The sequence below is a fragment of the Phallusia mammillata genome, chromosome 1 (assembly GCF_965637545.1).
Source record: "Phallusia mammillata chromosome 1, kaPhaMamm4.hap1.1, whole genome shotgun sequence".
NCBI lineage: Eukaryota > Metazoa > Chordata > Ascidiacea > Phlebobranchia > Ascidiidae > Phallusia > Phallusia mammillata.
In genome coordinates this window covers 30085953-30108795 of record NC_137252.1, presented here as the reverse complement: position 1 = coordinate 30108795, position 22843 = coordinate 30085953, and the positions used below count along the sequence as shown (strand labels likewise).

General features: G+C 36.5%; 3 protein-coding genes across 4 annotated transcripts; 1 reads left to right on the top strand and 2 right to left on the bottom strand.

Moving 5' to 3' along the window:
* Window positions 1-7: 7 nt before the first annotated feature.
* On the bottom strand, window positions 8-2417 carry LOC145209073 (uncharacterized). The gene is made up of 4 exons (XM_080079322.1): window positions 1784-2417; window positions 1164-1260; window positions 955-1094; window positions 8-205 (listed from the first exon to the last, which is right to left on the bottom strand). The coding sequence occupies exons 1-4, from the start codon at window positions 2327-2329 to the stop codon at window positions 80-82; spliced, it is 909 nt and encodes a 302-aa protein (XP_079935448.1). The 5' UTR covers window positions 2330-2417; the 3' UTR covers window positions 8-79.
* Window positions 2418-4674: 2257 nt separating this feature from the next.
* LOC145235250 (protein VAC14 homolog) lies at window positions 4675-14752 on the bottom strand. 2 transcript variants are annotated; one of them, XM_080099574.1, is made up of 18 exons: window positions 14543-14752; window positions 13941-14094; window positions 13606-13773; window positions 13351-13413; window positions 12715-12932; window positions 11504-11610; window positions 11068-11205; window positions 10465-10549; window positions 9672-9795; window positions 9243-9308; window positions 8838-8934; window positions 8584-8716; window positions 7849-8056; window positions 7383-7501; window positions 7071-7150; window positions 6746-6902; window positions 6021-6195; window positions 4675-5936 (listed from the first exon to the last, which is right to left on the bottom strand). In XM_080099574.1, exons 1-17 carry the CDS (start codon window positions 14632-14634, stop codon window positions 6057-6059), a joined length of 2148 nt encoding a protein of 715 aa, XP_079955700.1. In that variant the 5' UTR covers window positions 14635-14752; the 3' UTR covers window positions 4675-5936; window positions 6021-6056. The 2 variants fall into 2 exon arrangements, with proteins under 2 accessions (XP_079955700.1, XP_079955701.1); XM_080099575.1 differs by having other exon boundaries at window positions 6034-6195.
* A 362-nt stretch (window positions 14753-15114) lies between these two features.
* Window positions 15115-19172, top strand: LOC145210840 (UNC93-like protein). Its single transcript, XM_080080007.1, has 6 exons — window positions 15115-15295; window positions 16225-16374; window positions 16636-16817; window positions 17332-17599; window positions 18707-18897; window positions 18987-19172. Exons 1-6 carry the CDS (start codon window positions 15115-15117, stop codon window positions 19170-19172), a joined length of 1158 nt encoding a protein of 385 aa, XP_079936133.1.
* Window positions 19173-22843: the final 3671 nt, after the last annotated feature.

Sequence of the window (22843 nt, the reverse complement as noted above, 5' to 3'; positions counted from 1 at the left end):
ACAATACAAAAAATAAGCCTATGTGGTTAGTTAAGAGCTTCTTAGAAACAAGTGCAGCAGGAGTTAATGGAAATAAGAATCAGGAATTGGTTTGTTCCAGAAATTTCCTTCGGTATCGGTTGATTTCCTCCTGACGTTTGATCATCATCGCCTCAGCTCTCTCCATGTACGCGCTGCGAGCCGATCTGTCCATCCGCCGGTGGCGCTATAGGACAATGTTAATTTTTTAAATTGGAGTATAAATTGGAAAATATTGCAAGTCAAGTTATTAGAAACCAAGTGATACCATGAGATTAATGCATTCGTTTTCATTTGCATGGATGAATTTTGAGCAGATGTTTATCCTGTGATTGTTTTTTATTACTTGCTTTTTACAAATAGTATTTTTTTTAGGAGGCAGTTTAAGCCAGTGGTTCCAACGTTCGTTTGATAAAACTTCTGGGCTTGGACGTTGAGGGTAGGCCTAATGGTAATGGGGTTAGTGCAAGTAAACTGAAGCAAAAGCTACGCGTGTGTTCTGTGGGGTCGTTACGGTTTAGCGAACCTCCGATTTAAATATATTACCAGAAAATTTTGTTTTGCTTATGCTATCAGTAATACAGTTTGTTTCGTTCAAAGTGGATTTCAAAATCATAGACCTAAGTTATAAGCCACACCGCCGAAATCGAGTCTACGATAATGGAAATAAACTTCAAGACCAGTTGCAATTCTCCTTTATCAATTAGAAGTCGCTTTGTTTTTTGATATAATCGGTCGAGGTTTATACAATAAATGGTAGTTTAGAATCAATTTTAACAAGTCTAAAGTGATAAAAATTAAAAGGTTATAGATAGGAAAGAATGGAAAACAGATCAACAGACAAATATAATTGCAATAAAAACGCGGACTTGAGTGCATGACTTGAGCTTTAGCCTTATCACGAAGGCCTTATGCTGAAAAATTAAAACAGCTTACCGAAAAAGCAGCAATTTTGTTTGGAAATGGTAGTTTGGGAAGAATAAGTTGCGTGTCCCATTTTGGATGCCGTGGTCTCGCATATTCCGACTTGGTTCGGAATGGAACCTTCCGTGAAACGTCAATAGGGCCTCCGACCACTACGTTAATCAATAGTAAGCAAAAAACTCAAAACCAACCACAAATGCCGCTCAATTTGTACTCCTCACATGTTCTCAAGCCTTCTGACTTGGTTTTTAGTCCCATGCAGTCGCGCTGATAGTCGGTGGCAAACTCGTCCAATCCAAGCGTTTTCAAAGAGGGATACTATAAAGAACACGTTTCCTCTTGTTAATAATTTGCATGATACGCAATATGATTACAGCCTAATGGTATTAGCACAATATTTTTAAACTGGCAATCCCAAATCTAAACAACGAAAAATCATGCTTTAATGTTGCCTCTAAACCACTGGTTCTTAACCTTTTTTCCTTGCTGCACCCCTTTCAAATCACAAACCAATTTTCGCACCCCCTTACAAATCACTAACCAATTTTCGCTCCCCCTTCTGTAATTGCTTAAATAGAATAGACCTAACCAACCTTAATGGGTCAGCATCCCCGCACCCCCTAGGAACAGTTCTCGCACCCCTTGGGGGTGCGTGCACCCCAGGTTAAGAACCCCTGCTCTAAACTGTGGCATTTCAAGCTTAAGCCTCTGTGTTGTGCAAACATTATCAGTCTGGGTGGTCGGAATTCTGCTTTTTCTTTCACCTAATGTGGCGCGGTGGTGGTTTCATGGGGTTATAATTTTAGGTGGAACTGCTTCACCGGAACGCAATGCCACTTACCTGACGAAAATCATGCGGTTGTGGCATTTGGTACGGACCACTAGGGTTTGTGCCGTATTTCACAAACTCAATTCTTGCTTCGTAGGGATCAGCGATATGGAAACGTAATTGAAAGTTTTTTCGAGTTTCCAAATCGCTGCATGTCTTCGCCCGTCGCTCTTTGTCTCCATCTAGCTGTCTAAAATAATCTTGTTTTCGTTTGTCGCTATGGCGACGCTCTGCAGCTGTAGGGGCCGTACCACCTTTGAACTCGGTTAAATCGTCATAGCGCCACGGCCGGATGGCTTCACGCGTGTTTCTCTGCACTGGGGTGGGTTCGAATGCTTGGGGGTTAAAGTTGGGGGGCTGAAGCTTCCATACGTCATAGATGTAGGGGGCTGTGGGTGCCTTAAAAAGACGACTTCGGCGCGATGTGCTGGCCTTCTGAGATTCAAACTTCGTTTTTGAAGTGAAATCAAAGTTTTTAGACGCGTCAGGGTGCACTGTTATTTCACGTTTGTGGGAGAGGTCAACGCTGTGAAGAGCAGACACAGCCAAAGCGGCCATGATGGATACCTTGAGCCTATTTGCGTATCTGCGAACCAAAAAAACATTTTTTTGGAGCCCACGTACGTACGTAACTATAAAAAGGCAGTCTAAAAAAAACTTAACCCTGTGCGATGCTTGCAGAAAACTTGCGTTTTACCTAAAGTAACTGCCTATGAATCTAGAAGTTCAATTTATTGTGTATTACGAGGTTAAAATGATCTTTTCTGTATGCAACCCTCCACTGCTAAAGCCCTATAACGTCAACAAGCACACTAACACATTATAATGTATGCCCCCTCTTGCCTCTACGTGCCGGCGCCCATGCTATAATGTGAAAAAGACAACACAACCTTATCTATCTGTACGAACAAAGACAATGTGCATTACCGACTTATCGCTGCACATTTGTGTGATACCAACTATGGTATGCAAAAGATCAGTTGACTAAATCGTGGTTTAAGTCGCACTTTCAATGTTTGCGTAAGTATTAGTCACTCTCTACATGTATTACTTGTGGTTTCAAAAATCCTACAATCAAGGATACGAAAAAATCAGTGGTTTCACAAGCACATATTGTTATCGACCACTTTTCCTAGAAAGAGCAACTTGAAATGCCTCAGTAGCCTATTTCACCCCATGAAAGTGTTTACAAGTGGCTTTAAAAGCACCAAAAACCTGTCACAACTTCCCCTTTCTCATTTCATGGGCTTTTAACGAACAGATCAAGATAATTTCAGCAGCCCTGTTTTTAACTAAATTGAGTCATTATTGTTGTTTTGTGTGTTTACGAAAATACTAGTATCAAACTGCGACAAAACGGCGGCCCAAAGTATATTTATCCACTCAAAAAACGATAAAAAACAATCCCCGTCAAAAAATATGCTTGTATGTTTCTACGTGCTCGAAATGTCACAGTTACCAACAGTCATCCAATATCAAAAACGTTTTATTCTGACACCAGTTTCACTTAGCCAAACAAATGCCAAAATTCGGAAAATACCATTGCTATCAAACTATTGTCCAGGAGCTTGTGCCCAGCCTACTACAAGCAAAGGTCCTGATATATCTGCGACCTGTGCCTCCCACAAGCCCAAATTATGATCAAGCCATAGACAAAGAAACCACAAAAAAGAGCTGGTAACATTAGCCCATTGTTTCAAAAGTGCGCTTTACTGACAAAGGCTATTGTCAGCGCACAATCACCAATATAGGCGTTGTGGTCGACGAAACATACCACCACACTGGCAAAGCAATCATGCGAATTTTTGAGCTTTTATAAAGATGTTGACATTAGGTAACTATTGTGTTTTGTACTTGTGGTAACTAATCACGCTTCTTGTGGCAGTGACGAGCGAATTGAACAAGCCCACACCTGTCATATGCCTCACTTTGTGCAAAAAATACAAATGGCAATACTGTTAATAATACTGCTTTGCCAAACTACCTGTCAAAAGCAACAACTTATAGCCTAGTATTACAGTAACCATATAGCTTAAAATGTGCGAAGAGGTTTTAAACTTTGGTATTTACAGCATGTTTAGGCTAAATCATCACGTTAAGGCAATAAAGTTCAGAGACCTGTTAAACATGTCTGGACCAGAGGTTCTTGAACCCTTTTAATTGTTTTACCTTTACAGGCATAAAAAATGGATTTTATCCCTAACATATTTCAAATTCACCCAATGGGGTTAAGCTTGCCTTTGACTGAAACTTCTGCCTAAATTGCCAAAACAAAATATCCTGATCTCAATTGTCACTAAACTTTAAACTTTTTTAAATACCTACACACACAAACCAACAACATTAGCTTTACACTTCAAACTGATTGGCCCAACTTCATAAATTAATAACTTTCTAACGGCGTGAGTGGGCCTTGAACAGACGCCTGTTTAAAGCGAATAGCCTAAATAAACATGCCTTTAACACAGCAAACGTATTGTCCACACACCACAGATGGAGTGAAGGCTATCTCGTTTCAATACTAAAGCCTGGCGTAGCCTTTAAATGGAAGTTGGCTCTATTGTGTCGAGTTTGTCCAATGAGAGCTACCACCTCAAAGTTTGTCTTGCCAAAACTTGAACACGGAAAACAGTTCCATTTGTGATTTTTGTATCAGCTGAACAATGTTGCGGTTAGGAACAGGCCTTTTAAGATTTAGGCATTAAGGCCAGACTTTTGGAAAGCCACGTTTGCAAACAAAACATCCATTTACCAGATGTACCCAAAAACATTATGTTAAATTTATTACCCAAATTATCCTGGGAATTTAATTTCGGTAGAAGACAAAACCCATGCTATGACAAATATTAAACCCATGCTATCACAAATATATTGTTAGCTTCGAGACAATGAGCAAAAAACAATAACACAGAACACTTTATTGCACATTTTTTGAAAAACGCTCGGTGTACTGCTAAGTGAACAAATCATTCATCAACGGCGGTTGCCCTATTGGTAAAAAACTCTGAAAAACTGTCTATATTACAAGGGTCCAGAAATGGATATTTCCAACAACACAAAGCGGACGGTCTCGCGAGTCACTATTTGCGGACCCCGGGAGTAGTTTAGTACAAATTATTTGGCTGCTTTTAAAGCAAAACAAGTAAGTTTTCAGCCTCTTTGAAATGTTCACAATAGTGGCTACAAATAAGCCAGAGCCAGACACAGCGTTTTGTGACAGAATAAGTTTGTCATCAGCAACGGACCCAAAACAAAAAGACAGCACTGTGTAAAAAAATCCTGGAATAAAGCGATTAGCAGACTGCACAATAGCATGTGTGATTTTTACTACAAACCCACTATTTTGTAATAACATACACATCAGTTCGCACCGTTTAGATATAGTACAGAAAATCTGTAGCAAAACGACAAAAAGTATGAAAAATGTTGGGAGGTGGAAACAACCAAAAAAAAATCTGAGGTTAAATTTTAGTTATCTCTTGAAATAAATAGGTTAAAACGTTGATAACTACCAATAATGTCCCTTGCACCCTACTAAGAAGACGGGTTAAGTCTTTACCGAATTGAGGCAGTTGTAAAAAAAAGATGCGAGATGTAGATAACAAAACGTTTTAGGGACAGAAAAAAGTTTTGGTACTGTAACATGCTTAATAAGACTTAGTTAGAGATCTGTATCTTGTAAAATAAACTTCCACTAACTGGAGTCATTAAAACTCTGGTAGTGGTTTGGTTATAGTTTCGTGTTTGAACTTAAGTCTTTGCTCTTTTATGCTTCAAATTCTATATTGCACAGTTAAAAATAACAGCTGATAGGATTTTGAACTTTACGGGGTTTGTTTCTGAAGGTAAAACTGCAAACGCTTGACGATAAATATCGAAAACACAGGAAGCAGAAACGTTGGGAAAGAGAAACTGCTTGGACGATCCAATTCAGCAAAACAAGATCTTCACTTTAGGAACAAGTGCAATGAGCAGACAACAAGGTTACTTTGGGAAAAGCCAAAAAAGATTTTCTTAATAGAAAACAAACACTTAGCACTACAAGTATGCTAAACAATGGCTGCGAGACGCAAGGATTGAAGAAAACCACTGCTTCAAATTCTACATCCAAAAATCAACTTTCAACCAAATTTCCTCAAATGTTTGTTCAAAGTTCCTTTGCAACCTACACAAATAAAACAATTAGTTGCTTTTAAATTGTACAAATTAACACTTTTAATATTGCAAAAATCCTCAAATCGAAACCAACCGAATAGTTTTACTTTATGGTCGCCATGGTAACGGGTCACGTGGCATGAATAGCAGCAGAGGCCTGTAGTCTTTTGTGTTTTCGAAAGGCCGCATGTTGACGTTGAACGGTGACAAAATGTTGGAACAATTCGTCGAAATCGACGTCGTCGAGTCGGTTACCGGAGTTGCTATGTCTGCGCGAGTAGGAAATCGAGTTTGTTCAAAGGTACTCGTAACAATCTATGACTCTTTATGAAATACGTGCTGCTGAATACAAGTCAGTACACAATAAAATAACAAAAAAACGAGTAGCGAGTAGAAACTCGAGTTCGTTAAAAGTACTAGTAGGAACTTCATACTCTTAATAAAATATGTACTGCCAAATACAAGTCATTAGTATTAAAATAACAAAACGAGTAGAGTAGAAGCGAGAGTTTGTTAAAAAGTACTCGTAACAAATAAAGACTCTTTATGAAATACTTGCTGCCAAATACAAGTTAATGGGCATAAAAATAAAACGAGTACAGGTCGAGTTTGGTAAGAGTACTCGCCCAAGACTATAGCAGTAAAATTCAAGCATGTAGTGTGTGGACAATAAACAAACATAAAAACGAGTAGTTGTCGAGTAGTGAGTAGTTTGAATCGACATCTGTATTAATCACCATCAATAGTTTTTAGAATATTTTTTTCGAAATTCGAACTGGTTGCAAGCAGAAAGTTAAATAGTAAAACAATGTTACTCACTCGGATAGTTCAGGTAGGAGATGCGGGTTTGGGACGCAGTTAAGGCGGTGACACAAAGTGTCGAAGGACCGACTTTGGGGCAGCAACATAAGTAAGGAGTAGAGTGATTTGGTGAGATAACGCCGACACGGTGATTCCAATAGTTGTAACCTCAAAACTGTCAGGAATTAAAATGGTCAGAGAAAAAATATATCAATACAAAAACATATGATTGTGTTGCCGAACATGCATTGGGGTGTTTTTTTTTCATTTTATTTTTCGGTGGATCCGGTGGACGGACAACGCATGATGTGGTCATTCTCACTAGATAAGAGAAATTACTTACAAGCAAATATGGGTGATTCCAGCAGCTGCACCAGCTTATCGAGTTCCAACAAAAATTCTACAGTCAACTCAAAATCTGAACTGAAGACAATAGTTAAGGAATCACAAGATTTAGAAAAAAATTTAGTCAAAATAGTCAAACTTATAACAGCACTTTCAAATATGCAGAAAAAGGCGAGATAAAATTGATGCCAATGGTGGGATTTAAACCCACAATCTTTGTATATCAGTTGCAGTGGTACAGCTAACGTAGGTTATAGTTTATGTGTAACGGTTATAATATGGCAAAGTCATAGCTAATAACAAAGGATACAATTTATTTAGAAGCTGACAACATTGCTGATAGTTTTGTGTGAGCAAACATAAGGTGATGGTAGCAACAGCATTGTGACACCAACTCTTGTATAAGCAGCAGAAGAAGTCGCTTGTTTCCTGGAAAAAAATATTGCACAGATGTAGATTTTGGTCATACATTTGAATTTACACAGATCATGAGACATAGGTGCACGTTGTCCAACAAGTTGGGAAATTAAATTTAACGAAGCTTTAACTTTTGTAAATTTAACATCCACTTAAATTTATGCAAATTAGGGAAAGAACATGAGCATAATTTTGAAGATGAATATGAGCATAAAAATGCCTCAGAAACTTGAAATTGTTAATTATATTCAAGATAAGTAACTACTTTTGTCAAAATAAGGAAGGAAACTTGAAATGCTAAAATATACACCAGAATCTTGTGATTATCTGAACACCAAACACAGCAGGACATAACTTACACTGCCCTCTCCGTTCTTCAGTTTATCGCGTAGTTCTTGTAATTCACTGGATGTCATCAGGATGCTGTTAATCTTCTTTACAGCGTGTGCACAAAATTTCGGGTTTTCGCCGTCAACGAACAGTTCGTCTTCTTTTTTCTCTTCAGCGCAAAGGGCTTCTGCTATTGCCCGAAATACATTTTCCGCGTTCAACAGCGCGCAAAGTTGTCTTAAAAATGAACATGGCACCAATTAAACAAAGCGAGTCAAAGATGAATGTAGTAAATTCCTGTTCACTGCATTTTTTGTTTAATTTGGGAAAGTAAATCACAAACTAGTCAATTGTCGAGAAAAAATTACGGAAAGATATTGTGGATTTTTTCACACTAAAATCAAGAGTGTTAACTACAGACAGTGCAATATGTTTTGACCAATAAGGTCTCATCAGTGTACTGGTGACAAGAGACGGCCTAACGACACTACAGTTTGTTGGGTGTAACAGGCTAAAAAGTTTGAAACAGTGTGCACTATCTGCAGCTTGTCTATTATTGGCTTGAAGCTTTTACATAAATTTACATTGATTTTAAGGTTAACCAGATTCGTCTGTAGTAATTTAAAATAAGACTTATGGGGATGCCAAAGCATATTCATGTAAGACAGCCGATAGGGTTCTTCTTTCTTAGCTTTAAATAGCAACATGCATAAGCAGCACAGGTATCTGTTACAAAAAAGGGAAGATTATGCTGACAAAGTTACCTGATTATAAATGTGCTTCGAACTTCCAACAAATTATTGTCGGTTTTAAAGAGTTCCAACAAGTGATGAATAAACTTTGTGAAGTAGACGTTCAAAACCAGCGGTGACGTCAGAGATTGCGTCGAAGCGTTTACTGGTGACGTAATAATACTGAACGTCACAAAAACAGCCAGTAATGTCAAAATATTTAATAAAAAAAAAATGTTGTCCGATTTTGGAGAAACAATTAAGTACCGATGACTAAAAAAACTTACAATTTTGCCTGGTTCCTACAGACAATTTGCTATCTATTGGTTTTCCAGCAGGCGAAGATGCTATTTCAGCCAAACATTCCAAGGTTTTTAAAACCACCTTAAAAAAGGAAGCAAAGTTAGGATTTTATTTGGCTACACAAAACAACGCTGTTTTCGAGTTTTTGTTTCCGGGTTGTAGTACACTAACAAGGTTGTAGTACACCAACAAACTACTTTTTCATTTATAGCAAATTACATAAACCAAAACCCTTTTGGGAAGAAAAATGCTTTCAATATAAAACTGCTTTTTGGTAACAGCAAAGATAAAGTGTAAGCGTCATCATGCACACTTGCATCTTTGCCATCAAGCCCTAAAAAACAGTGTAGTACTGCACAGTGGTGGAAAAATACTACTCTTTTCTCTACCTCGTCTGCATGGTCTGTCAGCATCCTCATTACTTCTGGGAAAAGTTGTTCAATGTGGTTGAAAATCTAAAACACAATATAAAAGCCTAGAGTGATAAAACTGCTTTGGAGAGAACATTAAAACAGTCTAATGCGATATAATGCCTATACTGTTATAATTCTTCCAGGCCATTTGCAATCTTACCTTTATTTGGTGGAAAAACTTATTGAAATGTTATTTTTATAATTGCACAAACAGTAGTGATAAACAATTCACTAAAAATATACATGCATCGGTTCAAAAGCAATGGGTTTATAATGGTACTAACTGGCATATAAATTATGCACACAAAATTTCAAAAGGCTGGCATCAAAATCTGCCTTAAAACTAGCAAACCAACAAACAATTGTTAATGTCGTCAGAAAAGGAAGTTTGTATGAAGAACTTACACTGTATGGAATTTGCACAAGCAGATGGGAGATCCATCTTATCACAGCACACTTGGTAACAGTTGATTTGGAGTAAAGATATTGTTTAAAAACAGAGACCATTTCTTTCAAAGGTAGTGAAGACCTATGAGCAAAAAAACATTTCATGAAAAAGTTTTGCTAAAATCCCTAAGCTACATTGACAAGACGCTTGTGAATGATGAAGTCATCTAGTTCTTGATTTCTTTCAGCGTAAGCCAGTTTTAGCGCACCATCTCTTTTGAAAGGTAATGAAACAAAATCATTTTTGTCTGTGTTTCTGTTTGTTAGGCACTCAATCTCCCCAAATTGATTAAAATGCTCCCATATTGTTTTTACCAAAATTCATAGTTACATACAATGGGAGGGAAATGGAACAATAGGTTTCAACAAACTAAACCAAGGATTAGAAACAAAGCATAGTGTTTTAGAGCAGCAGCAACTTTTGCTAAGGTTACCGAAACTAGTAATCACTTGTACCAGAGAGGCCATGTAGCCTTTAACTTACCAAGCCAAAAACTTACTCTTTTTAATGTTGTATCCGTTAAATTAATGTGTACAAATGTGTTAGTTACTAAACAAGACCCGAACACAAATTAGGTGTTTTATGCCTATGTCACTTGAGGTGTGGCTCAAATAAAAATTCACGTTTGAACTCACAATTGAACTGCGGCCAATAATTTGCCAATTACTGTTTTGATAGTAAAAGAGATTTATTAGTTGCTGTGTTGGTAAATCACTTGAAATATTGTTTTGTGGAATAAGTAGTGCTTACTCATGCTCTTGATCTTTTTGGTCATAGTTGCTTCCAATCAGTTTCATCAAACTCTGATTTGCCATCTTTGCTGTTTCTTTCACATGTTTATTGGATCAGTTAAAGAATTATAATATACTAGTTGACTTTTGCCAAGCAACAACAAAACAAAATCTTTAGTATTATAAACTGTTTTAATTTTCAAACACAATTGGAAATAAATAATGTATTGATTTTGTAAATTGGAAATGGAGAGTTGTCTTGGATTTTTTTTAAAACTTTTTGACTAGTCTTACATAAGCAGTAATATAGACCTACAAACAGACTGCCAAAGACATTTATCTTTGTTAACTGTGAACCAACAATGTAATGATAAATTTTGTCAACTTTGAAATTGTTTGTCACTATTTTTCATCCTATGAACCGAAAACACCAGAGGAGTCGGGACTTAGCATTGTAGTAGTACTAAAATTTGTAGTTGGTGGTCAAACTGTATACCCGTATGGCGTTGCAACACCACAATGAACTTCTTCATGCTTTAATCGAGATTTTATAAATGTCACGCATTTCCTATTAAATGTAATACATTTTTTGCTTTTTCTAATCTATTTTCAGAAAGGATATTTTTGTGCTCAGGTTCTTCACAAGCTAAGGTTGACAAAATAGCACCAACTATCCCAGATGCAAAAGGTAATATTTGTGGACCAGCATATTTGATAAACTTGTGAAGCCATTCCAAAGCGGTTCCCTTGATTAGCGTATCTGCAAAAAAATTGAAAGTTAAGTAAATAAAGCTTTTTTGCCATATTCCATTATCCTGAAGGTGTCTCATATGAAACATCGAGACATGGGTTATTCTACAATAAAATCTGCTGAAAGAGCAATAATTGTAATACAGTATGCCTGACACAAGACTTTTTACAAAAAAAATATCTTTTTAGCATAATAATATTCTTTCTTTTCATGTCAAAGCTTGTTTGTTTGTTATATTATATGGTAAGGTTGTATATATAATGTCTGCATGCAGTAAAAACAAAAGGATTACAAACACTTGTGAGACCTGGAGACTGACAATGTCCAACCACAATATTTATCATTCCATTGAAATCTACCCTCTGTGGTGTGTCACCTATTTTCACCAGAAATTCATTCAACATATTTTGACACCTAAATGAAATAAATTTGATAGATTTATTTAAACTATACTTCTAAGTCATGGCTACACAACCTTTTTGCCATGACGACCACATCACAGGTCCTTATTTTATCAACCAGTTTTTCAAAGCTAAATGTTCAGCAAAAGAGTTTTAATCAATTCACAGTCAACAGTACATGTATTTTACACATGTTTACGATTGCATAAATCCATCTCTGTGGCCACATGTGGTTGTATAGCGGTAGGTTGTGCACCCCTGTTGTAGGTGATCATATATACATTTTTACCATTTGAACAGTGGTTGAACTTACAACACAAAATAAATTTAAGCTACAAAACATGTACTTCACTACATATTTTACAGAAAGCAGTAAGTTCCCTGTAGTTGTGGCTTTGCCAATTAAACACTTAAATATAAAGGTTATGATTAGAAACCTACACTAAGATTCTTATGCAAAGAGCTGTCACTTTGGCCAAAACACCTTGGAAATACTGACACCTATAAACTTATGAACCTATATTCAGTTTACAAACCATAAAATCAACATGTTTAACAAAATATCACATGTTCATTTTATTACCAGATTAGTTAGGATACTTACACTGTGCTGTAACCCATGCCCATACCCAATTCAATAAAATACCAAAATATTTTTCTGCAGTAAAATTGAAAACACTGAACTTTAAGAAGACTAAGCTGCATTGAATATCACAGCAATGCATGATTCTACATATGTTCATGGTTTTGATTGATGATGACCTTTTCCTGAATCATCTAACAATCATCCAGGAATAAATCACAAATGCATAAACTCTTTTCAACACGATCCTAAACTTTTGGTATGCCAATTGTTCAGTTCATTTAGGCAAATGCAAAGTTAATTGCTTAGACAAATTTCTGTTTTCAAAAGAAATTGTTTTATTGCCAGAAAATTTGTTCTTTTAAAAAGTGTTCAGTGTACTTCAGCTTTTGTATCGTAAGTTATTGGCAGGTATATAAAAAATAAAAGCTAAATGTTTTGCCGAAATAAACTTGGTAAATATAATACCAAATAGTGAGTCATATCATATATTTTGCCTACTCAATTTCAAAACTCAATTTAAGTCTGACTCACATGTTTCGTATTTCTTTGCTTGAATCACCCAAAATGAGAAATAATGCATCCAGAAGCTCTCGTAGAAAAGCAAGCGTGTCAATTTCAGGAATGGACATAATACATATGAGCCATTGGACAAGAAACCGTCTTGTGTGAGGTTTTTTGGTGTAAAATCTCTCCCTTAGCAGCAAGACAAATGCAGCAACGTCAAATGCTGGTGTTTCAGTTACAATATCCTAAAATTTCACAAACAAAAATGTTTACTACTCATATCTAATTGATTTTATTAAAGGTTTTAAAATAAACTGGTAAAGGATTTTCGTATTATTTACAACGCAATGTCAAAAACTAGATCATTTGCCATGTAGAGTTGGGAGTCAATTTTATGGGTAAATTTTTTTTTTTGAATTTTGGACCTGAAAGTCAAGATTTTTTTTTAAACTTTCAGCCCATTTTGTTTGAAAAACAGCAATAAAATGTGCAATAACTTGTTTTTTGTTGAAGTCTGATTACGGAAGTTTCAAATGACTGTTAAAAGAACTAGGTGTTAAATATATTAGAAACAGAAGATAATCTACTTATTCTTCTTCAAGCAATATATCACATGTATAAATAACAGCTATTTGATCTCCAACACATGATTAAGCTACATGCCTTTAATAGTCGATCCAAAAGCTCTGATCCATTTCGAACATTAGTGTCTGGGTCAGAAGACAACTAAAAATAGAAACATTGGAATTGCAAGTTTACTCAGTCCATTAAACCCATAAAAAAGTTTAAGAAACTTACAAAACATGCAAAAATACATTTCTAGGATTAAATGCATCTCTGGACTTAAGCACAAATTTTAATTGCTTTTGATACAATAACAATGCAAACCCAAGTACATGCAAAATGTTGGTCACTCACTTTGCTTAAGACATCAAACAGTTCATTAAAATACGGAAGTGTGTCTGATCGCGACACTTTGACAATGTTGTACAGAGATTCACAAGCAAAATATCTCATTCTGCTATCCTGGTCCGATGAGCAAATCAAAACTGGTTTCAACAGACTTTCCAGATATGGCTGAATGTTCTAATACACAAAAGGTCAAAATTTACAGTTCATTTTAATGCAATAGACCAATGGCACAGGCATTTACATAATTGTAATTTTTTTCCAGGTTTTCATATGCAATTCAACATAAGCAAAGGTCTATATTTCTGAACCCACAACAATCAAATAAATGAATAATAATCAACCTGGCTTCCCAATGCGATGGCACATGCAGCAAGTCCAATCAATCCTCCTTTCCTACTGTTCGGGTTTTGTGAAAGGGTATAGTCACGAGCCAGTAGGGTTACAGTTTCTTGAATTTGAATGCTACTTCCTTCATTCGCATAGCTCCTGACCTGCCTAAAAAAGTTATTTTGTAAACTTTAGCACCAAAACCAGTTTGTGTTAAATACGCATAAAACAATCACGACATTTTGTACAGTTGTTTATATTTTTCATAAATTGTTTATTTTGGCTTAGACACATAAAAACTTAATTTTTTGAATTTTCTTTAACAAACTTGAAACTTAAATAGACACATTAACTTGTATTACACAAAATTACAGTTTTCCTTTTTTCGTTCAATTTAGGCAACCTGTTATGATTTTCAGACGGACGTTAAAGACGTTTCTACAAAAACAATTGTCACCATCAGTGAAAATATAATTTTGTTTTTTTATCAAAGCTTCTGTTTAAGTATGTGTCTTGTGTATCAAAGTTCGTTGGCTGTCATGTGTTATTTATTAATTTACAAATTATCAAGCAAATAAACTCAACTCAAACAAACAAAGCAACAAAAACAACTTACTTTTCAATTTCTAGCGCGGCGACTTTTCTTCGTTCATACAGCTTGTCATGTAGCATGCGTATGATGGCTGGTGATAATATAGTGGGGTTCATGGTAGTGTTTAGCACATTAGAACACAATAAAGCATTCAATTCAAAAACCCAACAAACAAACCTAACCTAATACAAATTACAAATACAAGACACAATACTGCACGCTTCAGTGACCACAGCTGATCACATGTGTCATCCAGTTGAAAAATATTGGATGAGTGGAGACGGTTTGTACGAAACGTTTGTTTTATGATGAGTTTGAATTTTAAACTTGTGTTAATAATAAGTCGATGCATCAGTCAAGATCCAATTAAAATTTTGAGCACTGTTTTTTTTGCTAATTACGCGTTACCAATTGGAAAAAGCCATATGTATCTGTAATGAGACAGTTTCATGAACTCACATCAGTTCAGTCAGCAGATTTTGTCGTCATAAAAATACCAGCTGGTACCGTGATAGGAAGAGTTGACTGTTGACTTGTCAAGAGTAATAGTTTTGCCACACCAGCGAAACACGAGAATTTGCTCTGCCGCCCATGAAATGAAGACGACTAATAAGGCCGAGAATAAAGATATTGAAGCCCATTCAAGAGCTAGACACAAGATTAAAGTCAAAGTAAAAAGAAGATTTGTAGTGGCCTGTATTGCAGTTGTTCTAGTTTTTAGTGGATTTTCGTCAACGCTGCAACTGCAATCAAGTATCAATATAGAAGACGGCCTAGGTAAGCGTATTTTTTGAGATTTCTTATTTTTTACAAAATATGCGAAGGACCGCGTGATATCAAAAAAGGGATTTTAAAAACGCAATGCGTTGATAACTTTAACGTAACAGTACAAACGTATAGCGCTTAGTGCTATGGTTACGGTTTTGGTGTTTTTAAATAGCCTTATGCTGCATCCAGTAGATATTCTTTGGTTTCCGATCTTTGTGCCGGTTTGTTGGCTCTGTGCAATGTGCCTTTCATTGTTGCCGATCCGTTGTTTCGCAACAACAAAAAAGTTATAATTTAACCTTATCGGTACCCAGCTGCAATACATGCGCCAAATTCGTGTGCAGGTTGGCATAGGGTTGCAGTTCGATTTCACAACGAGTAAATGTTTGCTGTGAAAATATGGCAAATGTCAGTTCGTTATTAATAGATTATACGATGAAGGATGTGTACACCTTTACACGCATGGGTTGACAAAGTAATGACACCGACAGTTGTTTTGACTTCGGTTTATGGGTTATCCTGTATAAGCGGAAGTTTGCAAAACGCACACAAAATAAGGCAAACAAAACCGCCAATTAGTACACATCTATCAATATGAAAACTGATTAGGGTCTATATTCGTAGTGCAATGTTATCTTCCACTATACACTTCAATTGAAACTCCTTTTTATCGACGTTTTATCTTGTGGTTTTTATAGGAACTGAAGCTGCCATTAGGCGAAATATATATATATATATACCCAGAAATTCATCGTCTGATTTCGTTACTTGGAAAATACTTTCCGTTCTTAGTTACTTAATTACATAAACGGTGGTCGTCGATGACTATGCTGCCTGTTGAAGAGTCAGATGCTGTTTCGTTCAAATGCTCACAATTAGAACTTGTTGTTGCAAGTTTTTGGAGGCTTTTCAAAGTGTAATTTTAATCTTTTTTGCAGGTACAAAGGCTACTGCTGTCGGGTATGTCGCATCGATGGTATTTTGTCTCTTCGTAACTCCAGTGCTACTGAGAATGGTAGGCATCAAACGGGCTCTTATAGCAAGTGAAGTTGCCTATCTCATCTACGTGATTGCCAACCTCTACCCAAGTACGCGTTTCTTTTGATATAATATATTTTTATTCAATTATTTTCAACAATTTACATATGATATGGTTTACTAAAAACAACAGTTAACTAAAAGCACAATTGCAAATTGTTGTATTAACGTCCCTACGTTAAAACCCAAACAGATGGACCAAATAGCAATTGCTTACAGACAGTCGCACGCAAACAGTTCTTTATTAAGGTCTATATGATATAGATAGACTATATCTAAAGCTTCTTTATAGGTTATCTTCTTTCTTGCAGATACATATCTGCTTATGGCAACAGGGGTGATTGTTGGATTTGCTGAGTCACTTTTCTGGGTTCCAATCAGCGCCATATTTAACCACTTCGGCAAAATCTATGCTCGCCATTCGTCCAAGTCTGAAGAGAATTGCGTACAAGAGTTCAGTGGCATTATTTTTGGGCTGATCCAATTTAATATGGTGAGAAAACAAAATTCAAATAAAGGCATCTTATTTGCATTGAAATGTCAGGCATAAAAAAAGGTTGAATACAACTAACCTGTCACTTCAGCCAATATTCAAAGCATTGACAACTTTTTCGTTTTGTTGCTTTAAAAACAGCTTTAAAGGTTGCATCCGAATAAATGTGCATTTTTCGTTTTACTATAAGCTAGTTGATGTTTTCCCATGCACAAAATACCCCTGCGTTTTCAACTGGTTTTCATGCTGACATCGAATATGAGTTAAGATGAACATCAATTTATAACTGGGCTCAGTCCTGAAGCTTATTTGTATACCAGTAATCACGGCACAACCATACAGAAGTCATAATACGCCAGACCCATAAAAAGCGTCATGCCGAATCAGTTGGCCACCAAGAATAACTATGTGGCAATTAGGCTATGGGGCATGCTTGGTGACCGGCTGATTAGGCATAAGGCGTTCAATGGGTCTTATGTAATATGATTAAATCAAATACATTTGGATTTTACAGGTTTTCGGCAATTTTTTCGTGTTTGCTATTTTGCGTTTCATGAATCCTTCCGAACCTACGGCAACTCACACCACAGCAAGTTTTAACAGTTCAAATTCGAACCTTACAATGTACTTTGGTAACGCTTTGGAGCCAGACCTTATGTACTGTGGGGCCAATGATTGCCAAGATCCAAACGTCACGCAAGCGAACATTGAACGATACGTGCCCGCGAGTCGGACTCCGATTTATGTGCTGTTGGGATCGTTTGTCGTAATTATGATAACAGGTAGGATGTTAGTTCAAATCCCACAAAGCAAACAATGTTTGGCATAATTACTTTAAATTTGGTTTATGATGTATTCGTAAAGGAAGAAAAGCAGAACATAGGTTTTAATGTGGACCACATTGAAAATTCAAGCTTGCGAACATTGCGTTAATGTAGAGCAGGGGTGGCCAACTTGTTAGTCGTTAAGATCGACGAAAATTTTCTTAATTGCACAGGATCGACTGATCAGTAGTAATTTAGGCTACCACTTACACAAAGCAATAACGCAAATTTCTGCATGAGATTTGATTGACGATTACAACATATTTATATTCATGAGTTTTATTATAAAGCATCACCCAGTTCTTGCAACAATAAAACGTCGCATATGTACATATTTTTCAAACTTTTAAATCTCCTCAATCAATTGCAACTGCTTCGTTAACGCAAACATTAAAGTTGTGACGACAAACGACATAATTTGTTGCTAAAATCACAATTGTTACCCAACAAAGAGAGTGACATTTACATTATTATTGTCTCATTGCACATTTGTGGGTTGTGTCAAAATGTCAGAAGTGCTGTTTTATATTATTTAATTTGTTTTTCAATTGATAAGCTTTTGATTAGTAATGGAGAATTTAGTGGGATCGACCAGTCAAAAGCAGACGATCGACCAGTCGATCGCGATCGACGTGTTGGCCACACCTGATGTAGAGTATACGATGGGATTAGAACCCGCAACAGGACGCCGTTGTTTTGGGCGTGGATTGAGAATCTGTGGCCCAATAAAGTAACTTGCAAAAGACTGCATGCAAAATTCGAAATACAGATTGTTGAAACGTTTTGAAGCGCATAACATTTAAGGGGACAATTGGTGGGTAATGGCTGAACGCGCTGCAGCTACACCACATGCGTTACATGACTAGGGCTCACAAGCGCATTGTGGGTAAACACGACAGTGGAGGAACGTTGGTGGGAACAGACAAGGGGGCCTTAAAAACTAGCTACCCGTATTTCGGGAGGACGTAACTTTTTATAAGCTGTCACTTACTATCTGTTAGCTACCATACGAATATAATTGTTACGTGCATATTTAACGCTCGATTCAAAATATTTATTTTACAGGAATTTTGATCCACGTGTTTCTGCTCCCAGAGATGCCTCTTGATTACAAAAAGAACAAAGAAACTGTATACTGTGATAATGACCCGGATAATATAGTTACGGAAAAGTCGTCGTTGGCTAACACAGTAGACGAAAATAAAAGCAATGGAACTGTGGCCTGCGCAAACGACGAAAAAAGCAAACTGACAGAGGTAAGCGAATCAAAACTTTAATTTTACGATTGTCCACCCTCAACAATCAATAAGACTTTAGATTAAAATCTTGAAAATTGTTTTTACAGACTTTACGAGTCTTGACCACCACTGTGAAGGACACGTTTGCACAAGCTTCAAAACTTGATCAGATCCTTATCTTTCCCATGTCGCTGTACTACGGTCACGTAAACGGTTTTGTGTTTTCCGACCTAACCAGGGCTTACACGTCATGCGTGATGGGAGTTAGTCAGGTGATGAAACTCAAGTTATAATGAAAAGATTTAAACATAAATGAAGCTAATAATTATTATTGCACTTAAATTTTCGGAATTGTTTGTACTAAACGTTTCGGCACCTAAATTGTACTGTCCACTTTACTCGCTGAGCTCATTGGCACGACAGCAATATTTAAAATAAGAGACGTTACAGTCTACATAAGATTGGATTTAAATAAGATATTGCGGATACTAAGGCGAAGTACGTATGTTCCAAACCTTAAGGACGAATAACTTTTTGTGAACTTATATATCCACTGACAATTGACATTGTTTGAATCGAGAGCAGTACCATGTAAAATTAAAAACAAGACAAAATATATGCCTAAACCGAATAATAATAATGCTTGTTGACGCATTGTAATGTCAAAAATACTCAAATCTCACTCAGACATGCAATATCGGTATTGTTTAAATGTAGGTTGGAATTTTGAACATAATTTTTGCGCTCCTTAGCGCCATCTCGTGTTATATTGGAGGTCTGGTCCTCGGAAAGCATGGTTACCAGGCACTTTTGGCCACGGTCTTGGTGTTTGACCTTACAGCGCACGTCACCGCCCTCTTGTGGCAACCGAGCAGCACCACCACGTGGGTGGTGTACGTCACATTTTCCTTACTCGGGGTTTCAGGTGCTCTGTGGCAGATCTTAATATCAAGTAAGTGATTTATTTTCGTCGATTTTTTCTATTTTTTCCTCTAACGTAGCTTTCTAGTATAAATATAGAGTTGCTATCGTACATATTTACAACTGTTATGGAATTATCAAGTAACTTACAGGTGATTTTGTAAACAGACACTTAGATTTCATAAACATTGTTCAAACAGCCTGCTCTCTTCTGTTCTCGTATGTCTCATATTTTATTTGAATAAAGGGTTGATAATGCCCAAAAGGGTGACAAACTTATCTCTTGTTTTAAAACCGATCTGTGCGAGTTTAATACAGAAGCATTGCTGCTTCGTAATAACTATGCTGTATAAGGACGTTTTACGTCACTTTTGACCCATCGTTGTCCACAGACATGTACACTCAAATGTTCTATGCAAATCGCGAGGTTTCATTTACGATTGCAAATGTTGGTTTTGCTGCCGGGTTTGCAATTCAATACGCCTGGAGCACCTCCTTGTGTGTTCGAGAAAAGCTATTCGTTCTTATTTGCCTTCTTCTACTCGTTCTTACTTTTCTCGGTAAGTGGCGCCGTTAAGGAATATTTCTGGTGTCGGATAAAATCGAATTTAATTATGTTGTTTAAAAATTACAATCAAAGTGTGTAAGCGGATATAGCTACCTGCTTTTAATGCAATAGGTACCAGTTTTAACAAGACTGCATATTTTTGAGTTTTAAGCCGTTTTGGTGTCTTACACTCTTACGAGCTTGCAGATTCGTTAGCTGGCCCGAAACCGAAACCCGAAACCGGCCCAAACCTGATCCAAATTTTCGTAAAGAAAGCCAGGATTACGTCCGTAAAATAATGAAATTGCGACGGGAAAGTCAGGCCCGAAATAAGCTTGTTTTAACTTTTAACTAAACTTAAGCCACAACACGACCCGAACCCAATACCAATAGCCTGCTGACTTACAACTTTTTGTCCCTATTTGTTAAAAGTGTAGTCTTAGAAAATTGTTAACTATTCCATATTTGGTGGGTATCCTGTATACATTGCATTGGCAAAGGTGGTGATTTCACAACACATATTTTTCTACATATCTTTATTCATTGCAGAGATTGTATTATACCGACACAATGGATTTAAAAAGAAAATACCACAAAAATGAAAAAGAGGACTTGAAACCGACTTAAAAATTGAAAAAAGGAGCAAAAGTTTCATGTCATTGCTTTTTATGTCTGTTTTATGTAAGTTCTTTCAGTCTTCGTAAAGTGCAGTGTCTGTTTAATTGGTTTGGTCTATGAAAACGTCTTCATTTTGTCGTGTTTTAGTCAAATTTAGACAATATATACTAAGAACATATTGTTTTGCTACAACGCTGTTTGTGATGTCAACTTTGTCGTTCTCTTTCAAGTTGTCAACAAAATTAAACCAATAGCAAGCCTTTCATCCAATACATTGTAATAGGCTTGTGATATGCATTATGGTAAAAACATTTACTCACTTTGGTCTACTCATTTTAAATTGTTTTATAATGTCGAACTTTTTGTAACTTGATTTTAGGTAACCAGAAGGCTTTTTCAACAAAGTTTCTTTCATAACAAATTTTAAGCCAAGATTACCTAACGATTGTCTTCTAATATCAAGATAATAATCGCAGTCAGACGTCCCATATTTTCATCACTAAAAAGGGGGACTTCATTACTGTTTACGATTGGTGATCTTTATTTTTGTCAAATACTTGCCGGTAATCAATGAAAACAAGTCCAGTTTTAATGAAATCAACCGAAAATTCAATGAACAATATAAATCACAAAAACAAAAACGGTCCAATTAAAATAACAAACTTTTGAGGATATAAACGTTTAAAAGGCAGAAACTGGGAGGGAGTTCTACTTGGCCACCTGCGGAACGTTGTTAATGCACTCGAACATGTTGGAACAACACGAAAAGATGTTGCTTGTTGTTTCCAACCCTGTATTGAGAGTTTCCAATTTACCTGACGAAGGGAAAATACGTTAATCAAGCGAAATTGTTGAATAGTATATAAAAGTATGTGGATTTTTGAAATTAGGCAACGATGAAACTACCTTACTAGTTCGGTAACAACAAAAATTCGGTAACAACAAATAGGCCTGCATCTTTTTTGTTTTAACTGCTATTAATCATAGGCGTTCTATGTTGTAAGTGCTGGTCATCCATGGCTATACACACTGCAATCAATCGTATTATCACACTTACAAAGAGCGACCAATAAGAACTCTCGTTATGTAAGTCATGGATTGGAGAGTACGTATTGTCTTACTTGGTTTGTCTTTCTTTGGTTGTGAATCGACGACTTTTTGGTGACAAGTCGGGCAGATCAAAACAGGTTGCTTGCATGTTTTACAAATCTTAGGTTCCTCCTCTTCTGCTGGCAAAGGCAATAAATAGTTGCATAAAAAAGACTTTACCACACCTCAAAGTTAGCAAAAGTCATTTAGGTCCGAGTTAAAACCTTGCTCTAAATGCATCGTGTTATTATACGACGTAGATATCCAAAGCATGTGTTTTTGTACATAAGTGTTATGTACACCATTACATATCATTACGTTGACCTATTCGTTTATTCGGTAAACTGTTTCTTGGCCTAGTTCAGGCTTTGAAAACAATTTAGGCAATTTCACTGCAGGAGTGGAGAGTGGAATTGCACTTTCGCACTTTCGTGTTATTTGAATGGACATTCTGTTTGGTTAGGAACATGATCTTCATCTTTAATAATGTTGGTTTAATTTTGCTGATCATATAGTACGCCCGGTCCAAGGCGTCATACCGAAGCAGCCGGTCTCCCAAGCATTCCCGTATGGCAAGGCGCAGGGTAGAAAAATAATTTTGCTGTGTAATATTAGGCAAGACTAAAATTGTCAAATTCTCAAATCAGGAACTGATCAAAAAGGTTGAGGGCCACTGCTTTGTGTATGTTAATGCGTTCCCGACTACACACCTTTATCTTTTTCCTCTTCGACGGACTTTTTACTTGAACATGATTTCCCAGAGTCGCTATGTTTTTCTTTTGTCGTCTT